The following is a 23,741-nucleotide window of genomic DNA, read 5'->3' on the forward strand; positions in this document are numbered from 1 at the left end:
CTAATATCCCTTCTTATCCATTTTCCTTCACTTCATTTCTGGCAACCAATGATTTGCCTTATGTCACCAGTTTATATTTTCTAAAATTTTACTTGCATGTGATTTTTTATATTCATGTAAACTTTAATCTGGCTTCTTTCATTCAGTATTAATATTTAGGAAACTGATCCACTGTTTACATGTATCAACAGTTCTTTCTCTTTTATTTATGTTACAGTATATACCACAATGTGTTTATCTACCTATTGAAGACTTGGGTTGTTTCTAGCTTCTGGCTATTACAAATAAATCTGAAATGAACATTTGTATGAATCTCTATGTGAGCATATGCTTTCAGTTCTTTTAGACAAATATCTAGGTATGAAAAAGGTGGGTCATTTGCTAGATTAGATACAGGTTTAACATTTTAAGACTCTGCCAAAGTGTTTCCTGAAGAGATCCTTTATCTATATTCTCTCCAACACTTGAATATAGTCTTTCACTATAGCTATCCTTCTAAATGTACAGTGGCAATTATAGTTTTTCATAAAATAAATTTTTAAGAGATCTAAAAAAAATTACTGACCACAGAACACATAAAAATAGAAAAAAATTAAGATAACATTGGCAAAATGTTAATTTCTAAAAACACTTATATATGAAAGTTTAAAGAATGTGAACAAAAACATATATATATATATAACACACACATACTTACCCCTGCTTCGTGTTCTGCTTCTGCTTCTAGTCCTGCTTCTGTCTCTATCCCTGTCACGAAGCCTCTCTTTACTCCAACTTCGACTCCGACTCCTGCTGTAACTGCGACTTCGCCCGCGTCTTCTATTGTACCGGTCTCTGTATGAATCTCTCCGAGGAGGGTTTCGATCATAATCTCTTTTGCGAGAACGATCATCTTTTTTCCTTTCATCACGACTTCTAAGAAAAGACATGATCACTTTTATGTAAATAATGCTAAAGCTGATGGGGGAAGAAAATCACTAAATACAAAAGTTGTATTTAATTCTTATGATGCCATGGGTTCTTTATCCCTGTCAGAATAGAAATATCAGAATACATCAGATTTTTATTTTTTGTGGCCCTGGGTATGGAACCCAGGTGCATTCTACCCCTGAGCTATACCCCCAGCTTTTTCTTTTACTTTTTTATTTTGAAACAGGGTGTCATTGAGTTTCAGAGGGCCTAAGTAGCTGACGCTGTCCATAAACTGCGATCCTCCTGTCTCAGCCTCCCAAATGCTGGGATTACAAATGTGCACCACCACACCGGGCTAGAAAAATTTTTAAAAAATTATCTTAATCCTTTGTCTTACACACAATGACATCTATATAACTGGAGAGGTATAAAGACAACCATCTCTTCCTATATATTACATACAGCACATATAGTTTTATTGGCCTATATCACATAGATTATACCCTAAACACTTTAGAAAGCCCTAATGAAAAAATAATTTAATCACACTAAAGGTAATCTTCAAGCAAAAAAAAAAAAAAAAAAAAACCATGATTCCACCGGAATTAAAACTTAGAAATAAAAATAAGAAGTAATATATTTCAAATATTCTCTCATTCTCAAGTCATACCAATCTGATCTACATTTTCTTTGTAGAAAAGGACCTATAAAAGAGTAGATTTTACTTGCCCCTATGCAAAAGGTGCATGCTTGTAATCCCAGCATTTGGGAGGCTGAGACGAGGATCGCACAGATTCGAAGTCAGCCTCTGCTACTTAGTGAGGCCCTTTGCAACTCAGTGAGATCCTGTTTCAAAAATAAAGAATAAAAAATAGGGCTGGGGGTATAGCTCAGAGGTAAAATGCCCCTGGGTTCCATCCCCGGTACAAAAAAAAAAAAATAATAATAATAAAATATATATATTCATATAAAAAACAACCAAATTCTAAACATAAGTAAGGATCAATGAATCACTCACCTATTTTCTCTGTATCGAGAGCTTGACTGGGGAGGGCTGTGATTTAGCCTTCTAGAAAACTTTTTCTCCCGTTCTTCCTCTTTTGTGATCTGATACACAAGACAAAATGTGTACTAGTTAAATAAGAGGTATACCTTGCCATGTTACTATTTCAGTAATTTTAATACTGATTTACATAACAAGATCAAAAGTATCATCTTTTATAGTTACAATAATCAAATTCTCTACCAAATTTAATCATTTAATTTAATATAATGGAGAGCTTAGTGAAAAATAAAGTGAATAGTAAAATTCATAAATGTTTGCTTTAGATAATAGTGGTGGAAAAACGTTTAAGTAGGTGTTCTCATTTTGACATAATAGAAAGACAATTTTATTCTGACTTCCCAAAGGCTAACATACATTCATGTCTTGATTTACATAGTTCATCTCACACCAAGTCACTTTTCTAAAAAAGTACTTGAGGGCTGTGTATCTAGCTCAGTGGTAGAGTACTTGCTTAGCATGCATGCAGCACTGAGTTAGCATGCATGCAGCACTGAGTTCTAACCTCAGCACCTCAAAAAAGAAAAAAGATACAGAAAAAAAATATTTAAGAAAACAGCATATACTGTAAAATAGTTCTCAAGTTTCTCAGCATCCCATCAGCTATATATTTCTGTCTCCTACAGGAGATCTTCATTTATATTATAGAATAGAATGCAACATTAGGACACATTCCCTTGATTAGTGCTAATTTTTCCAGATTGTACCACCCAGACCTGGTTCAATAGAACATTAATAAATGATTTTAAAAACTAGAAGTTAAGCAAACACAGGCAATACCAAATAATAACTCCCATAAATATGCTATGGCTTAAGATTATGAATTTCATATAAAAGTCCTGTTCCAAAGCAGATCATTTAGAAACAGGGTACACATGTTTCAGTTTACACCTACATTTCCATCATCCCTTTTTTAAGAGGCCTCTCAATGTAAAAGGTGTGGCATTTGAATAAATTAAATGGAAATTCAATCAAAAGACCAAACTAGGAAAAATACTCTATAAAGCCTTCTTTCAACAGTTTGCCCTCCCCACTCCTGCTTCTTTTTAGTAAAGTATTTTTTCTCTTCTCACTCCAATTCTCCTCCCAACCTAGACAAAAAATTGGGTACTAATATAACCCTCTTGATGTACTTTTTCCTTTCTATTTACCTCAATATATTCTTGAGAGCAATTTATGTTAACAGCCACCTTCCACAGTACATGCCCAAAATTCCACCACAGTATTTTAAACGTAGACTGGCACCTGGGATTTTGACAATCTTCTTTGTTCTTAGCTTATTTTTTAAGGGGTTCTTTCTTTTGTCTTTTTGGAACCAGGAATCGAACCCAGAGGGCTGAACCTGAAACGCAGGCATTTTGCCACTGAACTATATCCCGGCTCCGCATGCATTTTGAAAATTCTAAAAGATAATCAATATCCTCCAAAATTGGTCAAGAAAACTGTGAACTACACTGTACAAATAGATATAAGACTAAGACTTTACCACTAACTTGCTTTGGGGAAACAGTTCTTCTCAAGGCACATACTCATTTACTCAGTAATATCCAATCAGGCATGACAGCACATACATCTAGTCACAGCTACTGGGGAGGCTGAGGCATAAGAATCACCTAAGCTAGCAAGTTTATAACCAGATTGGATGACATAGTGGTACCAACTTTTCTTTTTTTGTGTGATATTGGGGATTGAACTTAAGAGCATTCTACCTCAAAAGCTGTATCGCCAGTTTGTTTTATTATTTGAAAACAGGGTCTCACTAAGTTACCGACAGCCTCACTAAGTTGTTGAGGCTAGCTTTGAATCTACAGTCCTCCTATATCAGCATCCTAAGTATTAGGATTGCAAGCGTGTGCTACTACACCTGGCTAGTGATGCCTATTTCAAAAGCCTTTTTGAAGAAAAATCTCGAATTGATGAAAACTTCAATGAAAAAAGCTTACATAAGTTACTATACATCTCTATGTGTCACAAGCAATTGCTAACACAGCATCTACTGTCTTTTCCTAAAACATTACCTATACTGTTATGTATGAAACATGCTCATTTATAAAATTACATGAGTTTTCCCCTAAAGATAAAACTGACTGGGATGTCATATGTGTGGAGATCATAGTTAGGTATAAGAAATATACCTATATATACGTAAATATATTCAGAAACATAAAAATACATTTGGAAATTATTACAAAATATTTTAACATCTACATACAATTTCATAATAAACGATACTGCTTATATAATCTGGGAAAATAGGAAGGAAAAAATACTACTGAGAGCCATCCATGGGCCATATACTATGCCAAGTACTATATATACATTATTTTACTTATTCTTCACTACAACCCTGTAATATTCCCATTTCACAGCTAAATAAATGTTCAGAGAAGAAATGTTTTCAACATCACGAAGCAGTGACCGAGAGAACCAAGACCAGTTTAACCCAAAGTCTGATCAAATGCCAGTGATGCAACTTAACTCTCAGTGATTATTTTCTCTGAAATCACAATCTTCAAACACCAAATTGAGAAAAAATGAACTACTATACAACTACTACATAAGAGAAAACTGGGCATGGTGGCACACGCTTGTAATCCCAGTACTTGGGAAGCTGAAACAGGAGGATTGCAGGTTCGTAGACAGTCTTAGCAACACAGCAAGACAATGATTCAAAAAATAAATATAAAGAGGTGAGGCTCAGAGGCAGAACAACTCTGGATTCAAACTTCAGTATTACACACACACACACACACACACACACACACACACACACGATAAATGGAGAATAAAATGCAGATAAAAATTCTTAAAACTTTTACAATATTAAGTTATTTCCATGGCCCTGTGAAGGTCCATGGCTTGAGTACCTTAAAAATATTTGACTAGCTGGGTGTGGTGGTACACGCTTGTAATTCCCGCGCTTGGGAGGCGGGAATGTAGCCTGGAGGTAGAAGGGTTTCCAGAAACTCTAGTACCATCAAATAAATAAATAAATAAAAATGTTTGACTACCTTAAAAATTGTCCCCCACTAAATGCACAAAAGATAGAAGCAAACAAATCTACTATCTAGTTATTTTCATAAAACACAGTAAGAGTCCATGCCTATACAATACGGTGCAGAAGCCAGGCACACTTATTATCTCAGTGCTTGGGAGGCTGAGACAGAAGGTTTAAGGCTAGCCTATACTAAGACACTGTTTCAATAGAAAATAGGACTAAAGGTGTAATTGGAGGTAAAATGACCCTGGATTCAATCCCATATATCACATACACACGCGGTTACTGTGCAGAAGAGTTAAAAGTTAGGCGTGGCTGGTGTTATAGTTTGGATGTGGAAATGCCCCCAAAGGCTCCTGTGTTGAAGACTTGGTTCTCAATGCAACAGTGTTCAGGAATGGGGCTTGAGGAAAGTGATTGGAACATTAGGGCTCTGCACTCTTCAGTGGACTAATCATTTCTGGCTTCATAATTTACATGGGCTATGGAGGTGGTAGAAACTGAAGAAAGCCCACCTTTCAATGAAGGAGTGGTACTGGAGCACATGCCCTTGGGAACTATATTCTGCCCTCAGCCCCTTCCTCATGCTCTCTGTGCTTCCTAGCTACTCTGTCACTCCCTTCCACCATGTTTTCTCTCACCTTGGGCCCAAACACCCAGTCAGACAACATGAGCTAAAACCTTTGAAACCATGAGCCAAAATTACCTTTCCTCTTCTCAGCTGTTTTTCTCATGTATTTTATCTCATAGACAAAAAGCTAACGTAAACTAGCTTCTACCATCCCTGATTTCTTTAGGATTCCCACCATTTCCTGATTAAGAATGGCTGGGCCAGGCATGGTGTTGCATGCTTGTAACCACAGCATTCAGGAAGCAGAGACTGGAAGGTCTCAGTTTGTGGACCGCCTCAGCTACCTAGCAAGGCCCTTCACCACGCAGTGGATCCTGTTTCAAAAATAAAAAGACTAAATACGAGGGCTGGGGGTGTAGCTCAGAGGTACAAAAAACAAAAACAAAAAAGGACTATGTCTGAATTGTTTGTGAACACAATATGGTTTATGCTAAATATTTGCTTTCTTCTTCAAAGTCCGGAATTTGGTACATTCCAGGCAGAGAGTGCCTACCCCAAATAAATGTTCTTAGCACTGAGTCTCTAAGATGTTTCTCTGAGTCATGTATTCAGTAGGGGAATTACTGTATCACAAGTGACTCCAAGAAGTTTGGAAGCTAGTATGTATTTTCTGATAGATTTCACCTTGTACCTTTTCCCTTTGCTAACTTTGATTTGCATCCTTTTATGTTAACAAGTCACAGCCATGAATATGAGTACATGCTGTATTATTATGATTTTTTTTTTTTTTGCGGTACTGGGGATGGAACCCAGGAGCATTCTACTTCTGAGCTGCACCACCAGCCCTATTTTTTATTCTTTATTTTGAAACAGGGTCTCACTGAGTTGCAAAGGGTCTCACCAAGTAGGTAAGGCTGTCCGCCAACCTGGATCCTCCGTCTCAGCCTCTCAAATGCTAGGATTACAAGCGTGTGCTACCACACCCGGCTTACATGCTGTATTCTATGTGTACTCCTATGAAGATCAACAAACTAGGAGTGAGTCTTGAGGACTCCAAACACAAAGAGAGAGAAGAGAAAAGAAGTCTCAGTTTAGTTATTCTTTGTATGTGTTTAAAGATCCTGCTAAGGTAGACCTAGAAGGTCTACAACAAGTTCTTACCTCTTCTTTTTTTACATCTTTTTCTTGGTGCTGAAAAAATTCTACCTTCAGGCTTCCTGATGATGGCTGCTCTGGAGGAGGTAGATAACTTTTTGTATTCACAGCATCAAAAAGTTTTTCCACAAATATCTGTGTTTCTAAATACAAAACCAAACAAACCAGATCAAAGAAATTTGTTGATATTAATTCTCTAACCTCTAGTGATCAGACCTCTAATGATGAAATATACCTTCACTTTTATAAATCTAGAAATTATACTAAAACTAATTAGTAGCTTTCCAACCAGTGTACAATGGTATTAATTTCATCATAATAATAAATTAATTCAATTAATAACAATAATTCATTCGATTTTCAAGTAGTAGAGACTGGATGGCAGAGCCTCTCAGTCAGTTATTTCTAGACAAAACTAGTCTTTTTTTATATAGCCCACCCAGGATATATTATTATCTAGATGTGGGCAAAGTACAAAAATGTTGAAGAGCAATATGCCTAAAACAAGATTCAAAGTAGTTTCTTACACGGTACTATCTTTAAATAAATAATCGGTCATTTTATCTTTATTAACTTATGTAAGAAAAAATATCAGCATGCTTTAAGAATGAGCATAAGGATACTAACAAAAAGAAGCTTCCATTTTAAATAAGATATGGATATAATCAGTAATAACACTCTTCAACTTTGATATAATTATAATCTATCTCATATGGAGGTCCTTTAGTACTCTGGAAAATCTTATTTTAAATAACTTATTAAAATAGTATTTTAAAATCAAAGATCTTACCTTTCTGAAGAAACACATCCAGCTGATCGATACATAATGCCTTTAATTCTTTTTCACTTTTGTCTTTCTTTACCAAAGCCAGAACATATTTTGCTAGGGCTGATGGGTCTGCATCACAGCTAAAAAAAAAAAAACAAAAAACAAAAGCAGTGTTAACAGAAATTTAGCTATAAATAACTGAATTGGACATCCTTTAACTACCAGTTACAAATGGACTTAGAAGGAAAGGCAATGTAATGAATTAATAAATGTAAAAAGCCTCTGGTTCAAGGAAATAATTCTTCTCCTTATGTTAATATATCTTGCATGCTATACATAGCGAATCATTTCTTAAAAACATATCAAGTCGGGCGTGGTGACGCACGCTTGTAATCCCAGCATTTGGGAGGCTGAGACTAGAGGATCAGAGTTTGAGGACAACCTCAGCTACTTAGTGAGACCCCCTGCAACTTGAGACCCTGTTTCAAAATAAAGAATAAAAAATAGGGCAGGGGGTGTAGCTCGGAAGTAGAATGGCCCTGAGTTCCATCCCCAGACCCACAAAAAACCCCCACAAAACTGTATATTAAACAAAATAAATTCTAAAAATAGACCAATATATTAGGAATTTAAATTTTATAAAGCTGTCATCCAAATCAACAAAGGAGAGATGTTTTGAGGTCAGCCTCAGCAGCAGGAAGACCCTCAACAACCTAGTGAGACCTTATTTCCAAAATGAATAAATAAATAAATAGATAGATAGATAGGGCTAGGGGTATAACTCAGATGTAGTAAAATTCCCCTGTGTTCAATTCCCAGTACCACAGGAGGAGGAAGAGACTTGAATTCATAATTTATTCCATTATTTCAAAATAAATATAAAACTCTAAGAACATGAAATCATTAATTAGAGGAAAAGGAGACTTTGTATTGTGCCACAAAATCCCTATCAAATAATTTGATTGTATAAGACAAAATCAAAACTTTAGAATGAAAAGTCAAAAGACAAATTAAAAAATAAGCTTCATTAACTCATCACAAAAAAGCAAACCTCTGCTGGGTGTGATGGCAAATGCCTTAAGCCCAATACTTGGGAGGCTAAGACAGGAAGAAGACAGGTTTGAGGAGAGCCTCTGCAAGTAGTATGACTTTCATCAACCTAGTGAGACCCTGTTTCAAAATAAAAATAAAATAGGACTGGAAGTGTAACTCAAAGGTAGAGTGTCCCTGGGTTCAAACCCTAGCACCACATACACACACACACATAAAGCAAATTCCTCTGATAATTTCTATCAAGACCAACTATATAACAGAAAGTACACAGACTTCAAATTATAAAAAAGTTAAATGAATTAAGTATATAAATACTAAAAAGAAAAAAGTGACTATTAAATGAGTAAAAATTCAACCTAATCCATTACAGACAGGCAAACTTCGGCTACACTTAAATAACATTTGTCATGCATCGAGTAGGTAAAATCTAAAAGTCTTAAAATATATGCTGGTGGCAAGACTGAGGAAACAAGGTGGAAAAAAAACTGGTAGGCCATAAGGAGACTATTCTGGCAGTATTAAGGTGATAAATGCAATCTGACTCAACATTTCTACTTCTATAACTTTATTCTACAAATATACCTAACATGTTTAAATGACATGTTATATCACAAAAACAAAATGTGCAAGTATACACTTAAAGAGGACTAGAAAAATATATTAAATTTACAAAACAAAATGACACTCAGCAAAAGGACTCAAAGAAATCTGCTAAGATATTAATTCTCTAACACATCAGACCTCTAATGATGAAATATACATGATATATATATAAAATTACAAAAGTTCTCCCAGCTGCCAGTGCTACTGACAGGTCTGTGATTTGAATGACACAAAATCTGAAGAGCTAGACCCTATCCTCTGCTGAAAAGTAAGACTAAAACTTCCTTACAGATCACAAAGAGAGGGAGGAAAACAAAAGAATCAAGTTTTGAATATGTTAAAGATGAAGAAATAATACTGAAAGAATGACATATACCTTCCTACTTAGAAACCACACCTGGCCGGGCGTGGTGGCGCACGCTTGTAATCCCCGCGCTTGGGAGGCAGAGACAGGAGGATCGCGCAGGTTCAAAGCCAGCCCCGCTGCTCGCTGGCTTAGGAGACCCTGTTTCCAAATACAAATGTAAAAATAGGTCTGGGAGTGCAGCCCGGAGGTAGAAGGGCTTCCAGGAACCCCAGTACCACCAAAAAAAAAAAAAAAAAAAAGAAACCACACCTAATTTTATTTTCTGTATTTCTTAGCCACTCTTTTCCTAAAAAAAAAAAAAAAAAAAAAAAAAAGCCAGGCGTGGTTGCGCACGCTTGTAATCCCAGCATTTCCGGAGGCTGAAACCGGAGGATCATGGTTCATGGACAGCCTCAGCTACACGCATTAAGGGGGGGGGGGGAGAACCAAACAAAAACAAAGGAAACCAGAAACTATAAAATAAAAGGATAGGAACCGAGTTACCAACAGCATTTGTTGGAAAGCTGGCAGAAAAGCAGCATCTTAAGTATTTTAGTGAATAGACTAAAGTGTGAACTGGGAAAAATACAAATCATGATGAAGCAATAAAATGGAAAATTGAGAATTAAAGAGAAAATAGTGCTGTTCTCCCATGCAGCAGAGCATGCCACTTTGGTTAAATATATAATCAAACATATTCTTAGAAAATTACCAGAAAGATAAATAGATGTCATTATTAGATGGCTTACTATGGAATGTCAGTCTGGAGAACTCAAATGTTAGAGAACTCAGTAAATCTTCAAATAACTGAAGGGTTACCACATTTACTCACTATGTCCTTCATGGTATGTAATTAAAATCGATAATATGGATATTTTTAGCAAAAATTTTTAGCAAAATAGATGGACTTTTTTTCCCTAATAATCAAAGGTCTCCCAAAAGGAGGAATAAACTGCATGAAAGAGAGTTTTTCATCATTAGAATGATTTCAAGCATTGGCTGAACAGCCCTTGGCAGATAAATAATGGACGGATAATCCTCACAAACACTTAGGAAAGAGTAAAATCCTTAGGCTTGCCGGGTGTGGTGGTGCACACTTGTAATCCCCGCTACTTGGGAGGCGGAGACAGGAGGATCACACAGGTTCAAAGCCAGCCGCACCCTGTTTCCAAATTAAAAAAAAAAAAATAGGTCTGGGAGTGTAGCCCAGAAGTAGAAGGGTTTCCAGGAATCCCAGAACCACCCAAAAAAAAAAAAAAAAAAAATCCTTAGGCTTAATTTTGTTCACAAGATATTGTGCAAATAGAGGAAATGCAATACTCTTTTCCATCACTGATATACTTGTAATTGAATAATTTTTTATTTTTTGTGCTACTGGGGATTGAAGCCAGGGCATTCTACCTCGAGCTACACCCCCAGCCTTATTTTTATTCTTTATTTTGAAACAGGGTCTAAGTTGCAGAGGCTCTCACTAAGTAGCTAAGGCTGGCCATGAATCTGCAATCTATTTAGGCCCCCAATACTGGGATTACAAGTGTGTACCATCATGCCTGGCAAATAATTTTTAATTATGCTACTCTACAGATAAATTACATATGATGAAAAGACAGTTTTACTGAAAACAAAGAATCCAAAAGTGTGCAGAATCTGGCCCAACAGTTCATGTGTGTAGAATCTGGGCCCAACAGTACCTGAAAATGAAGAAAATGAAAAAGAAAACACAGTTTTACTGAAAAAGAAATTCAAAAGTGTGTAGAATCTGGGCCCAACAGTTTAAGTGTGTAGAATCTGGGCGCAACAGCACCTGAGACAAAAGTATTGACAGAGAAAATATATGTACAATTCTATAAACCAAGAGCTCACTTCTGTTAGGGACCCTACTCCATCTTCCTAAAGATTGGTGGATAAAATAAGAAAATAATTATTTTGGGCTTGATGATTCTTTTCCAGCATCACATTCAATATTCAATATTAGTTAATACATATTCAGTATGTCAGACATTGTTCTAGATCCTGAGAATGTAACTGAAAAAAATAAAGTCCCTTATCTCCACAGAATTTACATTGAGGTAGAGGAGATGGATACACACATAAATAAAATGTCACAAAGATAAGTAAACAAGAATAATCTAGGGTGAATGAAGATATAGAGTGTACAGAAGAAAGAAAGGGGGGGGGAGGAGAGAACAAGTGAAAAGTTATTGTTTTAGATAAGATCTTAGGGAAGGATGCTGATAAAACAACATTTGCTTTCAACGGAGATCTAAAGTTAAATAGAGATGGGAATGGCTACCTGAAAAAAGGACAGCCCAGGCCAAGGAAACCCAAAGGAAGGAACCCAAAGAACTGAGGTGGGAGCCTACTTAACACAAATAAGGGAAAGGATTCCACTAAAAAGAAGCAAAGTAAACTAGCATTCATGACCATTTGGATTTCCAAACTCACCTCTTTCCAAGGATTTCAAATAAACTGCTTTGGCAAATTAAATGCCCAAATCCCTATAAAGCCATTCACATAATGATTTAAAAGCATGAAAATAAAACATTATTGGGTCTCTAAGTGCATTATGCTAAGAACACAACTAAAAAAGTGCATTTTTATTTCTAAAAAATATATTAACTAGAGAGGTACAGCTTCATGGATACCCCTTTAAAAGCACAGGGTGACAGATTAGTCTAAAACATTATGTGAAGATGGAAGTGCACAAACTTAAGTTAGAGAAGCCAAAGTATGCAGAAAGTCAATGTTTTATCATAAAAATGTTTTATAATAAAAGATTCCCAAAGAACTGAATTTTCTTAAGTAATAGCCGCACATGAGCCAGGCGTGGTGGCGCACGCTTGTAATCCTCGCACTTGGGAGGCGGAGACAGGAGGATCGCGCAGGTTCGAAGTCAGCCACGCTGGTGTAAGAGACCCTGTTTCAAAAATATAAAATAGGTCTGGGAGTGTAGCCCAGAGGTATAAGGGCTTCCAGGAACCCCAGTACCACCAAAAAAAAAAAAAAAAAAAAAAAAAATAGCTGCACATGGTGTTGCATGCCTATAATCCTACTCCTACTACTTGGGAAGCTGAGACTGAAGGATCACAAGGCCAGGTCAATCTCAGCAACTTAGTAAGATCTGTCACAACTTAATGAGACTCTGTCTTAAATTTTAAAAAGTAAGACTCAGGGTGTAACTCAGAGGCAGAATGCCCGCTGTTCAATCCCTAGTATAAAACACACACACACACACACACACACACACACACACACACACACACACACACTTTATATAAGAATGAAATTGCTCCTATAAATACAGGTTATAATTAATCCTCCATAACACACTCATCACATTAGCATGTTTTCTTTATAATTTAAGATTTTCAAAGTATGAAAAAAAAAGAAAGAAAAAAAAGAAAACAGCAAAGCAAGGGAAACTATTAACACTTTAGCATTTTTTTTTTTTTTTTGCGGGTCTGGGGGTGGAACCTGGGGGGCGTTGGACCTCCGAGCTACACCCCACCCCCTGCAATTTTTTTTATTCTTTATTTTGAAACCTGGTCTCACTGAGTTGGGAAGGGCCTAAGTAGGTGAGGATGTCGGCGAACCACGATCTTCTGGTCTCAGCCTCCCAAATGCTGGGATTACAAGCGTAGGCCACCACCCCCGACTAGTATAGCATTTTAAAAAGAAGTTTAAGCCTGTGTGGTGGCGCACGCTAGTAATCCCCACTTGGGAGGCGGAGACAGGAGTATGGCACAGATTCGAAACCAACTGGAGACCCTTTTACCAAATAAAAAAGTATAAAGTAGGTCTTGGAGTGTAGCCCAGAGGTAGAAGGGGTTCCAGGAACCCCAGTAACCACCACCAGAAGGAGGAGGAGGAGGCGGCAGCGGCGTTATTTTGCTCAAGTTTCTTGGAGACTTTAATAATTTAGTGGAGGAGCTGGACATGGTGGCACAAGCTTATTAATCCTCGTACTTGGAAGGCTGAGACAAAAGGATCACAGATGGAAGGACAGCCTCAGCAACTCAGTGAGGTCCTCCAGAACTTAATGAGACTTTGTTTCAAATTTAAAAAATGAAACAAAACTGGGGGTATAGCTTAGAAGTAGAATGCATATGGGTTCAATCCCCAGTATCACACGCAAAAAAGGAAAGAAATTCAGTGGAAGATAATAGAGGATATTTAACCCCAGCTTCCATTTTCAGTAATCTCAAAGAGGAGCCGGAGGTGGTAGTGGGAATTAAAAATTAAATTTAAATATGTTAACTCAGTAACTTTAGAACACGGATATACGCCCACATCTGTTCCACCAAATTTTAATTGTATATTCATGAAAAATATCTAATTTGCTTAAAAGTCATGCTTCTGTAGTCTGTGCTTAGGGTTACTCTTAAAAACCCAAATTTCACTGCAATGAATATAATATATACACTGAAATGTTTAACAACCAGTTTATTGTGTCGCTTCATTCAAGTAAACAAAAATAGGGCATTTGTATATGGTAACTTTTACAGCACAGGCTAAGAGCACGTACCCAATTCATTCTACAAAGTAAAATTGCCAACAAAATACTTAAACATGATCTGTACATGATCACACAATCTACTTCTTAATCACTACCAAAGCTAATCACAATGTGTATAGTTATTAATAGTTCTTCCTTTCTAAAATCATTCCAAAAAACTGTGATTGCTTCTTACCTTTATAAAAGTGGTTCTCAAAGGTTTTCTCCATATCCCATTGTTTTAAAAATGAGACCTTCAAAGAGGTCTTAAATTTACCACATTAAAGATTTAAACAGAAAATTTTAAATTAGTGTAAGATAAAATATTACAACCTAAAAAGAAGTTTTTGGAATTTAAAAAAAAAAAAAAAGGAGGAGCCAGGCATTATGGAGCACGCCTTTAATCCCAGCGCTTGGGAGGCTGAGACAGGAGGGTCGCACAGGTTCAAAGCCAGCCTCAGATACTTAGTGAGGCTCTCAATAACTCAGTGAGACCCTGTTTCCAAATAAAATATAAAATAGGTCTGGGAGTAGAGCCCAGAGGTAGAAAGCCCCTGGGTTCCACCCCCAGTACCACCAAATTAAATAAATAAATAAATACTAATAATGATAAATAAATAAAATAAAAAAGGAATGTACTACTGCAAGTAAATGAGAAGTCTAAAGACTTCTTTTAGTCATAGCTGAATCTAAGAATTCAAGTGATGTCACCATAAGCTTATTTTTATTTCCTTTTAGTTCATTTTTAGGCCATGTGTTAACAGCAACAGCCCCCAATCCAGCTCTAAACTTATACTACTTTCATAGCTAGTGAAACCGGGAAAGGAGGCTACATTTCTCTCTCTCAGTATCTACATTGGTCTCTGAAAATGACTCGATCTCTCCTAGCGTGGATCACATTGCTATACAGATCAGAGATGAGCAGGACTCCATAACAGACCACCCCACTTGAAATCAATTATGGTATTTTTATGGAGGGGGTGGGGCCTATATTTTATAAAACAAAATAAAAAGTTTGAAACAAAAGTGACAATGTTTCACATATTTTTGTAAATACCTTTAAATGTTTGGCTTAATAGAAGATAGACCAATTCTTTTATCTGCTCTTCTACGTGTTGTGATGTATTTTAGTTGAAATATATTAAGAAAATCTGGCCCTACAAAGAGATATGGTTGGAAAAGAAGAAAAGTGGTGACCTCACAGGTACCTTAAAATCCCAGGAGTTCTCTAATCACACTTACTTGTTTCACATGTTAATAAGAAATTGTCTAATTCCAAGACAAGACAATCTTCATACTTTCAAAGATCAAATATTCAGATGAAAAATTAAAGTGAAAAGAGTGGCAATTCCAATGGCAAATTAAGTAGAGAGAGATGTGGTTATAACATCACACTTTTCTTTAAATAAATATTAAAAAAAAAAAGCTGGGTATGGTGGTGCACGCTTGTAATCCCCGCGCTTGGGAGGCGGAGAGAGGAGGATCACGCAGATTTGAAGCCAGTCTCTCTGGCTTACGAGACCCCGTTTCCAAATTAAAAAAAAAAAAAAATATATATATATATATATATATATATGCATATACATATATAAAATAGGTCTGGGAGTGTAGCCTGGAGGCAGAAGGGTTTCCAGGAACCCCAATACCACAAAAACAACAAAAAAAAAAAACAAAAAAAAAAACTGGAAGTCTGGCATGGTGGCACACACTTATAATCCCAACACTTGGGAGGCTGAGACAGGAGGATGACAGGTTCACAGCCAGCCTCAGATACTTAGTGAGGCCCTCTGCAACTTAGTGAGATCCTATTTCAAAATAAAGAATAAAAATAGGGTTGGGGATGTAGCTTAGAGGAGGCAGAATATCCCTAAATTCAATCCCCAGTACCACAAGAAAGAGAGAAACAAAGAAAGAAAGGAAGGAAGGGAGAGATGGAGGAAATTGGAATAGCAAAACAGAAACCCATAACAAAACTCCATATTTAAGTACATGTTATTGTTTCATTCAATTTATAATTGAAGAAGAGATCAGTTTTCCAGGGGAAAAAGGATAGTCAACAAAGGTTATTACTTTAGTTACATTCTACCTACTTACAAAACAGACCTGAAGTAACCTATCCCTTCAGTAACTAAAAGGGAAGAGAAAAGGTGAGAAAAGATTTTCTTTCATGACAAGAAAAGGTAGAATTATCCAAGAGAAATAGTAGTAAGGACTACAAATATAAAAAACTTAGTTCTGTCATCCTATTGTAAAAGTTTGGCTGAGTCAAACTTAAGGCTTTTTTATATATTTAAAAACAAAACAATAGTCTGATTAATGCTGTCTAGCAGGTTGAACATGGTAGGCATTGCTTCTAAGCCTATTTCTAATATTGCTGCCAAAAAATTCAAATACTGGTATCACAGTCATGCTAAGTATATTTTCAATAAAAAGAATAGAAACTATAGACAGTTTGTGACTGACAAATCTCAGGGATCAGGATATTAATTTTTAGTTTCACATAAGAAAAAAAGCTGAGCTGTTCTACAAGATAAAAATAATTACAAATACATGAAATTACAAATAAATAAAAATATTTTATTAACACCGTAACAAATGTTAAGGAATACTAAAGAATGAAATATGATAAAATTTAAAACTTTTAAGATGTTTATACTCACTTCAAAGAATATGCTTTAGTAAAATTCTCGTGCTAAATTTTAAGCATTATATCCCTTTTCACAATTTAGTCATAAGCCATACTCTCTTCCCCTGAAGCTGCCTGGTGCCATAAAAATAAGCAATAGATGGAAGCCCCAAACCCTAGCTTTCTAGGTTTCTAATCTGATGTTATTTCAACTTTATTCACTAGTTATGTAATCCTAAATTAGCATTTGACTTCTCTAGGCTTCAGTTTACTTTGTGTGTGTGTGTGGGGGGGGGGTATTGGGGATGAAACCCAGGGGCCCTCTACATACTCCCAGACCTATTTTATATTTTATTTGGAAACAGGGCCTCACTAAGTTCTGAGAGCCTAAGTAGCTAAGGCTGGTTTCGAATCTGCAGGGTCCCTCCTGTCTTAGCCTCCCAAATACTAAGATTACAAGCCTATGGCTAGTTTATACGTGTTTTAAACAAAGATAGTACACCATAGCATTGGAGAAAGTAAGCTATCTTTGGAAAATGCTAAGCTCTCACAGTCACAGCATCTTCTCTCTTCTCATTCTCAACAACTTTTAGTTAGATGAACTTCAAAATAATTCAGTTTGTAGAATGTTAAAATCTGTAGAGGAAGAAAAGTTTTCGGTTTTTTTCAAGAGCTATAGAAATCCCATTTTCTCCGCACTAAGGAACAAATTTTAAGGCTCTGGGAGATATACATTATAACTAAATTCTACTAAACAGTAACATTTGATATAGTTCTCCTAAATTTCCAGACCTAAAGAAATCTACTAACACAATTAAATTTTAACTGTTAGCCTGGCGTGGCCACACCTATAATCCCAGCATTTGGGAAGCTGAGACAAGAGGATTGCACTTTGCAGACAGCCTCTGCTACTTAGTGAGGTCCTTTGCAACTCAGTGAGACCCTGTTTTAAAATAAAGAATAAAAAATAGGACTTCCGGGAATATAGCTTAAAGGTAGAATGTCCCTGGGTTCCATCCCCAGTACCGGAAAAAAAAAAAAAATCATAACTGTTGGTGTGTTTCTGTTTCCTCTCCAGATTCAGGGTAACCAAGACTTTTGTTTCCAGAACAAACCTCAATGTATGGAGAAATATCAATTACCAATATTATACAAGAACATACGAGGCAGGGCCATAGCAACCAAATAGCCAGTCTCAGTTTATGTCACAATCAGAAAAAATACACAGGGGTACAAACAAGTTAACGGATCTGGCACAGATTTAAAAAAAAAAAAAAGAGCCAACAGAAATGCCTCCAGCATTGCAACAAGCTTCCTTTTTTTGACAAAATCTTTTCTTCCCATATTCTGACTATTCAGACTATCACATATCCAGCACATATTTTCCAAGAATATTACCACCTTCTCTTGCTGTCTCCTAGACTAAATAGTACCATCTGCTAAAGTCCAAGTTCAGTCATTTCACCACATACTTCTAAATGAGAATAATCTTATCTGCAAAATTCTACAAGCTAATTAAATCTCTACATACCATAAGCAACATAAAAGATCTGATGAATTTGCTCCCCTACTTTAATATTTTCCAATATCCCAAAATGTAGCCCCCAAAATGTCCACACTCCAACACAGCAATAAAACCTCCCTTACTCTAAACCAACAAAGGCCAAGTGGATTAAAAAAAATCTTCTTAATCATAATGAATACTCATGATTTCTCAAAACCTCACATATTCTCATAAAAGTGTTCTTCCAATTTGAGCTATTTTGTGTAAAAGTAGGTAAAAAAAAAAAAACTTTATAGTATAGTAACAAGTTTATGAAGCACTTTTAAAAATGAGCTCTAAAGTAGTGGTGCATGCTTGTAACCCCCCTACTTGGGAGGCAGAAACAGGAGGATTGTAGGCTCACAGCCATCCTCAGCTACTTAAGTGAGCCCTTCAGCAACTTAGACCCTTTTTCAAAATAAAAGAATAAAAATAGGGCTGGGGATATAGTTTGGAGGTAGAATGCCCCTGGATTCCATCTCATTCCCAATACCACATCAAAGTCTGTCTACTGTAACAAAGAATTAAACTTTTTTGAAAGGTCACCTAAGTACTTGATATATCACTAAAGAAAATAACATAACCATGATAAGAGTCATTATGTGAAGTCAGTTTTTCATTACTATAATAAATATCCAAAATGTTTATAAAGAGGCTTATTTTAGCTCACAGTTTTAGGAGTTTGGGACTATGGCAAGGCAGCACATCACTGTTAAAGGATGCAGTAGAACAAAAGCACTCTCCTCATGACCAGGAAGTGAACAGGAAGGAGAATTGGGAACTGAGGTCTTACCTACCATCCACTCCTTCAAGGGCACACCCTCAATGACCAAGATTTCACACAAGGACCCACCTATTTAAAGTTTCACCAACTCCCAATAACACCAAATCTGGAAACACCTTTAACACATGAGCCTTTCAGGGACATTCAAGATCTAAACAATAGTCACATTGACAATTTCTTATAAAATATTCTCTGAAAAGTTATTAAGTGGTAGGCTTCAAAGTACATGTTAATGCATTTAAAACTGTTAGAAGGAACAATAAATGATCTGCTGAACTATATATTAATACTTATGTGAGATTTGTAATAAACATTTATAACTGACTTCATTTAAAATTTTATAGATGTCTTTTCACATCAACTTTTAAACTGCCAGTAAAGGATGGAATGTACCTGGAGAATATAGGTATAACAGCAAGTGTGAGAATAGCAGGATGCAGAAAAACAGAGAATTCAAAAGCAGACTAGAATTTATAACAAACACTATGCCCTATATCTTCTTTTAAAAGGGCTCTCTGAGACAAGAAAATGTGAGGCTGTAGAATGCAATCTACGATATAATAAGCAAGTCTATTTGAACTACTGGATTTAAAGAGCCAAGAAATACTTAGCCCAGCTTTCACATACGCACTTCTTTATCATAAGAAAGTCTCCAAGAGCAACATTATCTGATTTCTGGAAAACAATTCCTACTAATGAAAATAAAATAGGTACACACAGAAACTAAGGGATGACATTCACTGTATAATTATTCATAGAATCAAAAATAGGAAACTACCTAAATGACAAATAAGAAAACAATTATATAAACCATGGTATGTTTACACAATGACACCGAATTGCAGCCACTTTTTATTTTTATTTATTTATTTATTTTTGTGGCTCTGGGGATGGAACCCAGAGGCATCCGACCTCCAAGTACACCCCCTGTCCTATTTTTTATTCTTTATAATTTGAAACAAGGTCTAAATTGCGAAGGGCTTCTCTAAGTAGCTGAGGCTATCTGTGAACCCCGATCCTATGGTCTCAGCCTCCTGAATGCTGGGATTACAAGCATGTGCCACCACCACACCCGGCTGTTTCAGCCATTTCAAAAACATAAAAATTAGGTGGGTGTGATGGTGCACACCTGTAGTCTGAGTACTTTGGAAGCTGAAACAGGATCACAGGTTCACAATCAGCGTCAGAAACTTGGCCAGGCCCTCTACAATTTAGTGAGACCTTGTTTCAAAAATAAAAAGTAAAATACGGCTGGAGGTATAGCTCAGAGGTAAAGTGTCACTGGGTTCATTTCCCCAGTATTAATCTATCTATCTATCTATCTATCTATCTAACTCTCTCTTTCATACACATACACATAAATATAAATAAATTATATAATATATAACTTATATAAATATATAATATAAATATAAATAAGTTATATAATATACTAAAAGTGCAAAGCCTTCTAGTAAGTTTCCACTCTCAATTTTGCACAAAAATTAATTAAATAAATAAAATACAATAATTTATTGCCACTTAAAAATAATGGTCTGCTATGGTTTTAATGTCCCCATCAAAACTCGTGAAATAAAGTCCCATTAGCAATCAGCATGAGGCATTGAGAGGTGGAACCAGGAGAGACCTTTGGGAAGTAGTTAGGATTAGATGATGGGTGGGACCTTCATGGCTATATTCGTGGCTTCCTAAAAGGAAAGAATGCTCAATAAGCTTGCTCTGCCTTTGCCATGTGCATCTACCTTGGGATTTTAGAATCCTCACCAGAAAAAAGGCTCTCAGCCTTGTGGTGGCACACGCTTGTAATCCCAGCATTTGGGAAGCAGAGTTCACCGGAAGATCGGGGTTCACGGACAGCTTCAGCTATGGAGGCTGTCCCACATGGGTTTCATCCCCAGACACAAGAAAAAAAAAAAAAAAAAAAAAAGGCTCTCACCAGATGTGGCCAATCTCAGACTTTCCAAACTCCAGAATTGTGAGGAATAAATTTGTTTTCTTTATAATTATGTAATTTGTTATATTCAGTTATAGCAACAGAAAATGGGCTAAGGTTTTGACTGTTATAAATAAAGCACTATTAAAACAAATTGTAAGGTGGGTGTGGTAGCTAAAGCCTATAATTCCTGTACTTGAAGGCTGAGACAGGAGGATTGATCATAGGTTCAAGATCAGCCTAAATAACTTAATGAGACAGATCCTCAGCAACTTAGTGAGCACCTGTCAATAAAAAAATAAGATTGGGCTTAGGGTATAGCACATGTCCCTGGGGTTCAGCCTCTGGTACCAAAAAACATATTCAGTATATTCATTTAATAGGATATTATGGAGCTACTGGAAAGCTGGAAATAGGCTACTACTTAATAATACATCTTTATTGGAAAATGTACATTGTTATTTGAAACATCAGTTGCAATAACATAGGAATAATAATACATATTTGTTAATCTTTACAGGTAAATGTCTATGTGTCAGAAGGTGTTTGTAAATACAATATAAATAAATAAATATATCCCCCTCCCCTGTGAGACTGGGGATCAAGGCCAGTGGCATTCTAATTCTGAACTATACTCCAGCACTATTTTATTTTTATATTTTGTAACAGGGTCTTCCTAACTTAAGAGGGCTTCATGAGGTTGCAGAAGCTGGCCACAAACCTCCTATCTCAGCCTCTCAAATACTAGGATTACAGAATTGGGCCACAGTGCCCAGCTGGTATGTATTTTTATACTGCTTGAATTTAAATTTTTTGTTGTTTTTATTATTTATTTTTATTTTTTTATTGGTGCACTGTATTCATACATCATAATGGGATTAAAAAAAAAAAACTTGTGTAGATATACGTGCACACATCACCCAGTTAGCCCCTACCCCACACCATTCCCTCCCCCTCCCTCCTTCCCATGCTTGGCTTAGAGATTGACATCTAATATTACAGCAATTTATCCAAAATTAACAATGATAATCTCACATAACAGATTCATTTGTCTGATATCAAATTTTTGATCACTTAGAGATAACATTTCAATATTTCTTTTTGCTTCCTTTCTTACCAGAGGATATTTTTGTTCTTTTTTAAGGTGAAACTATCATACATTTTTTACATAAAAAATCTATCCTAACATGAAATATGAACTCTAAATACCCAAAACAATCTCGAAAAAGAACAAAGCTAGAAGATGTACATTTTCTGATTTCAAACCTTATAAAGCTGCATTAATTGAAACAGTGTAGTACTGCTATAAAGGCAGATATATAAACTAGTGGAGTAAAATAAAAAGCCTAGAAATAAATTCTTCCATATATGGTCAAGTTATTTTTGACAAGGTTTCCAAGAACATTTGGTGAAGGAAATAATGATCCTTTCACTAAATATTGTTGAAAAATAATAATTACATGAAAAAGAATAAAGTTGGACCCTTACCTAACACCATATACAAATATTAACTCAAAATAGATAAAAGACTTAAATGTAAATCTTAAGACTATAAACTTTTAGAAGAAAACATGGGTCATAACACTTCACAACACTGAAATTGGCAGTGATTTCTTGGATATGATTTCAAAGGCACAGGCAACAACAGAATAAACAAACTTTCTAAAAATAAAAAATATTGTACAGCCAAAGACAATGTCAACAGAGTTAAAAGTTACTGATAGAATGGGGTAAAATATTTCCAAATACTCTATCTGAAGGTATATTAATACTCCAAATAGAAATCCTAAAAATTAGCAACAATAACAGCAAACATTACAATTCAGAAATAGGTAAAAGACTAAAATAAATAATGAATCGCCAAAGATTTTAACCATTAAACACATGAATATATTCCTCTTTGCTTAGGTGTCTGCTGGATGGAAAATCTTGTTTCTCTGGTTCTGGTGTGTATTACCTATTTCTTCTTTGTAGTTAATCTCTGAGTATTTTCTCTAGTGCTGGTTTTGAAGACATAAATTCCTTCAGTTTCTGTTTGTCATGGAAGCTTCTTATTACCCCAAGTAATTGATAGTTTTGCTAGGTAGGAAATTTGGGGCTGGAAGTTGTTTTCTTTCAGAGTTTGGAATATGTTACTCCATGCCCTTCTGGCTTTCATGACTTGGTTTGGGAAGTCTGGAGTGATTCTAATTGATTTGCCTCTGAATGTCACTTGGCCTTTTGTTTTTGTTGCCTTTAAGATTCTCTGCTTGGCTTCCACATTGGTCATTTTGACCATTATGTGGCGTGGGGAACCTCTTCTCTGATCCTGTCTAAAGGGAGTTCTATAAGTTTCCTGGACCTGGGTATTGATCTCTTGCTCTATGTTTGAAATTTTTTTTTGCTATTATTTCTTTGAAGATATTATTGATCCCTTTGGTTTCACCTTCTTTTCCCTCCTCTATTCCGATTATTCTTAGGTTAGCTCTCTTAAAAGGGGCCCATATTTCTTCAATGTCAGATTCCTGCTGTTCTGATATTTTTTTCTAAGTTATAAATTATGCGTTCATTTTTGGAGTGATCCTCTTCTAGGAGTGAGATTCTATTCTCCATGTGGTCTAATCGATTGTTTATACTTTGAATTGAGGCCTTTACCTCAATGATTGCATCCTTTATGTCTTTTAGACTCAATTCTTTTCGAAGGTGCTGTATTACTTCTACAGTTATATTCCTGATTTGATCTTCTGAAGATTTCTAAATTTCTTTGTTATCAGGTTCTGATAATATGGGGTTGTGGGCATTCATTGCTCTATTGTTATTCCTCTTTCCCATGATTTCAGAAGTTTGTGCCTTCCCTGGATTACTATGATTTCACTTCAGGTGCTCTGTATCTCGAGTCTGTGGAAATCTC

The 23,741-nt window shown here is 35.9% G+C and overlaps 1 protein-coding gene across 6 annotated transcripts in view; it reads right to left on the bottom strand.

The window, feature by feature from the left end:
* Nucleotides 1–23,741, bottom strand: part of RBM26 (RNA binding motif protein 26) — a gene marked incomplete at both ends in the record, with an annotated part of 80,136 nt that overhangs the window by 43,854 nt on the left and 12,541 nt on the right. For all 6 annotated transcript variants that reach the window (XM_080688786.1, XM_080688785.1, XM_080688784.1 and 3 more), the window contains 4 exons: nucleotides 698–915; nucleotides 1,931–2,019; nucleotides 6,706–6,842; nucleotides 7,490–7,608. In XM_080688786.1, the coding sequence (XP_080544912.1) occupies nucleotides 698–915; nucleotides 1,931–2,019; nucleotides 6,706–6,842; nucleotides 7,490–7,608 (563 nt within the window). The remainder of the gene's footprint in view (nucleotides 1–697; nucleotides 916–1,930; nucleotides 2,020–6,705; nucleotides 6,843–7,489; nucleotides 7,609–23,741) is intronic.

This window comes from Muscardinus avellanarius (genome assembly GCF_963383645.1).
Source record: "Muscardinus avellanarius genome assembly, chromosome: 2".
NCBI lineage: Eukaryota > Metazoa > Chordata > Mammalia > Rodentia > Gliridae > Muscardinus > Muscardinus avellanarius.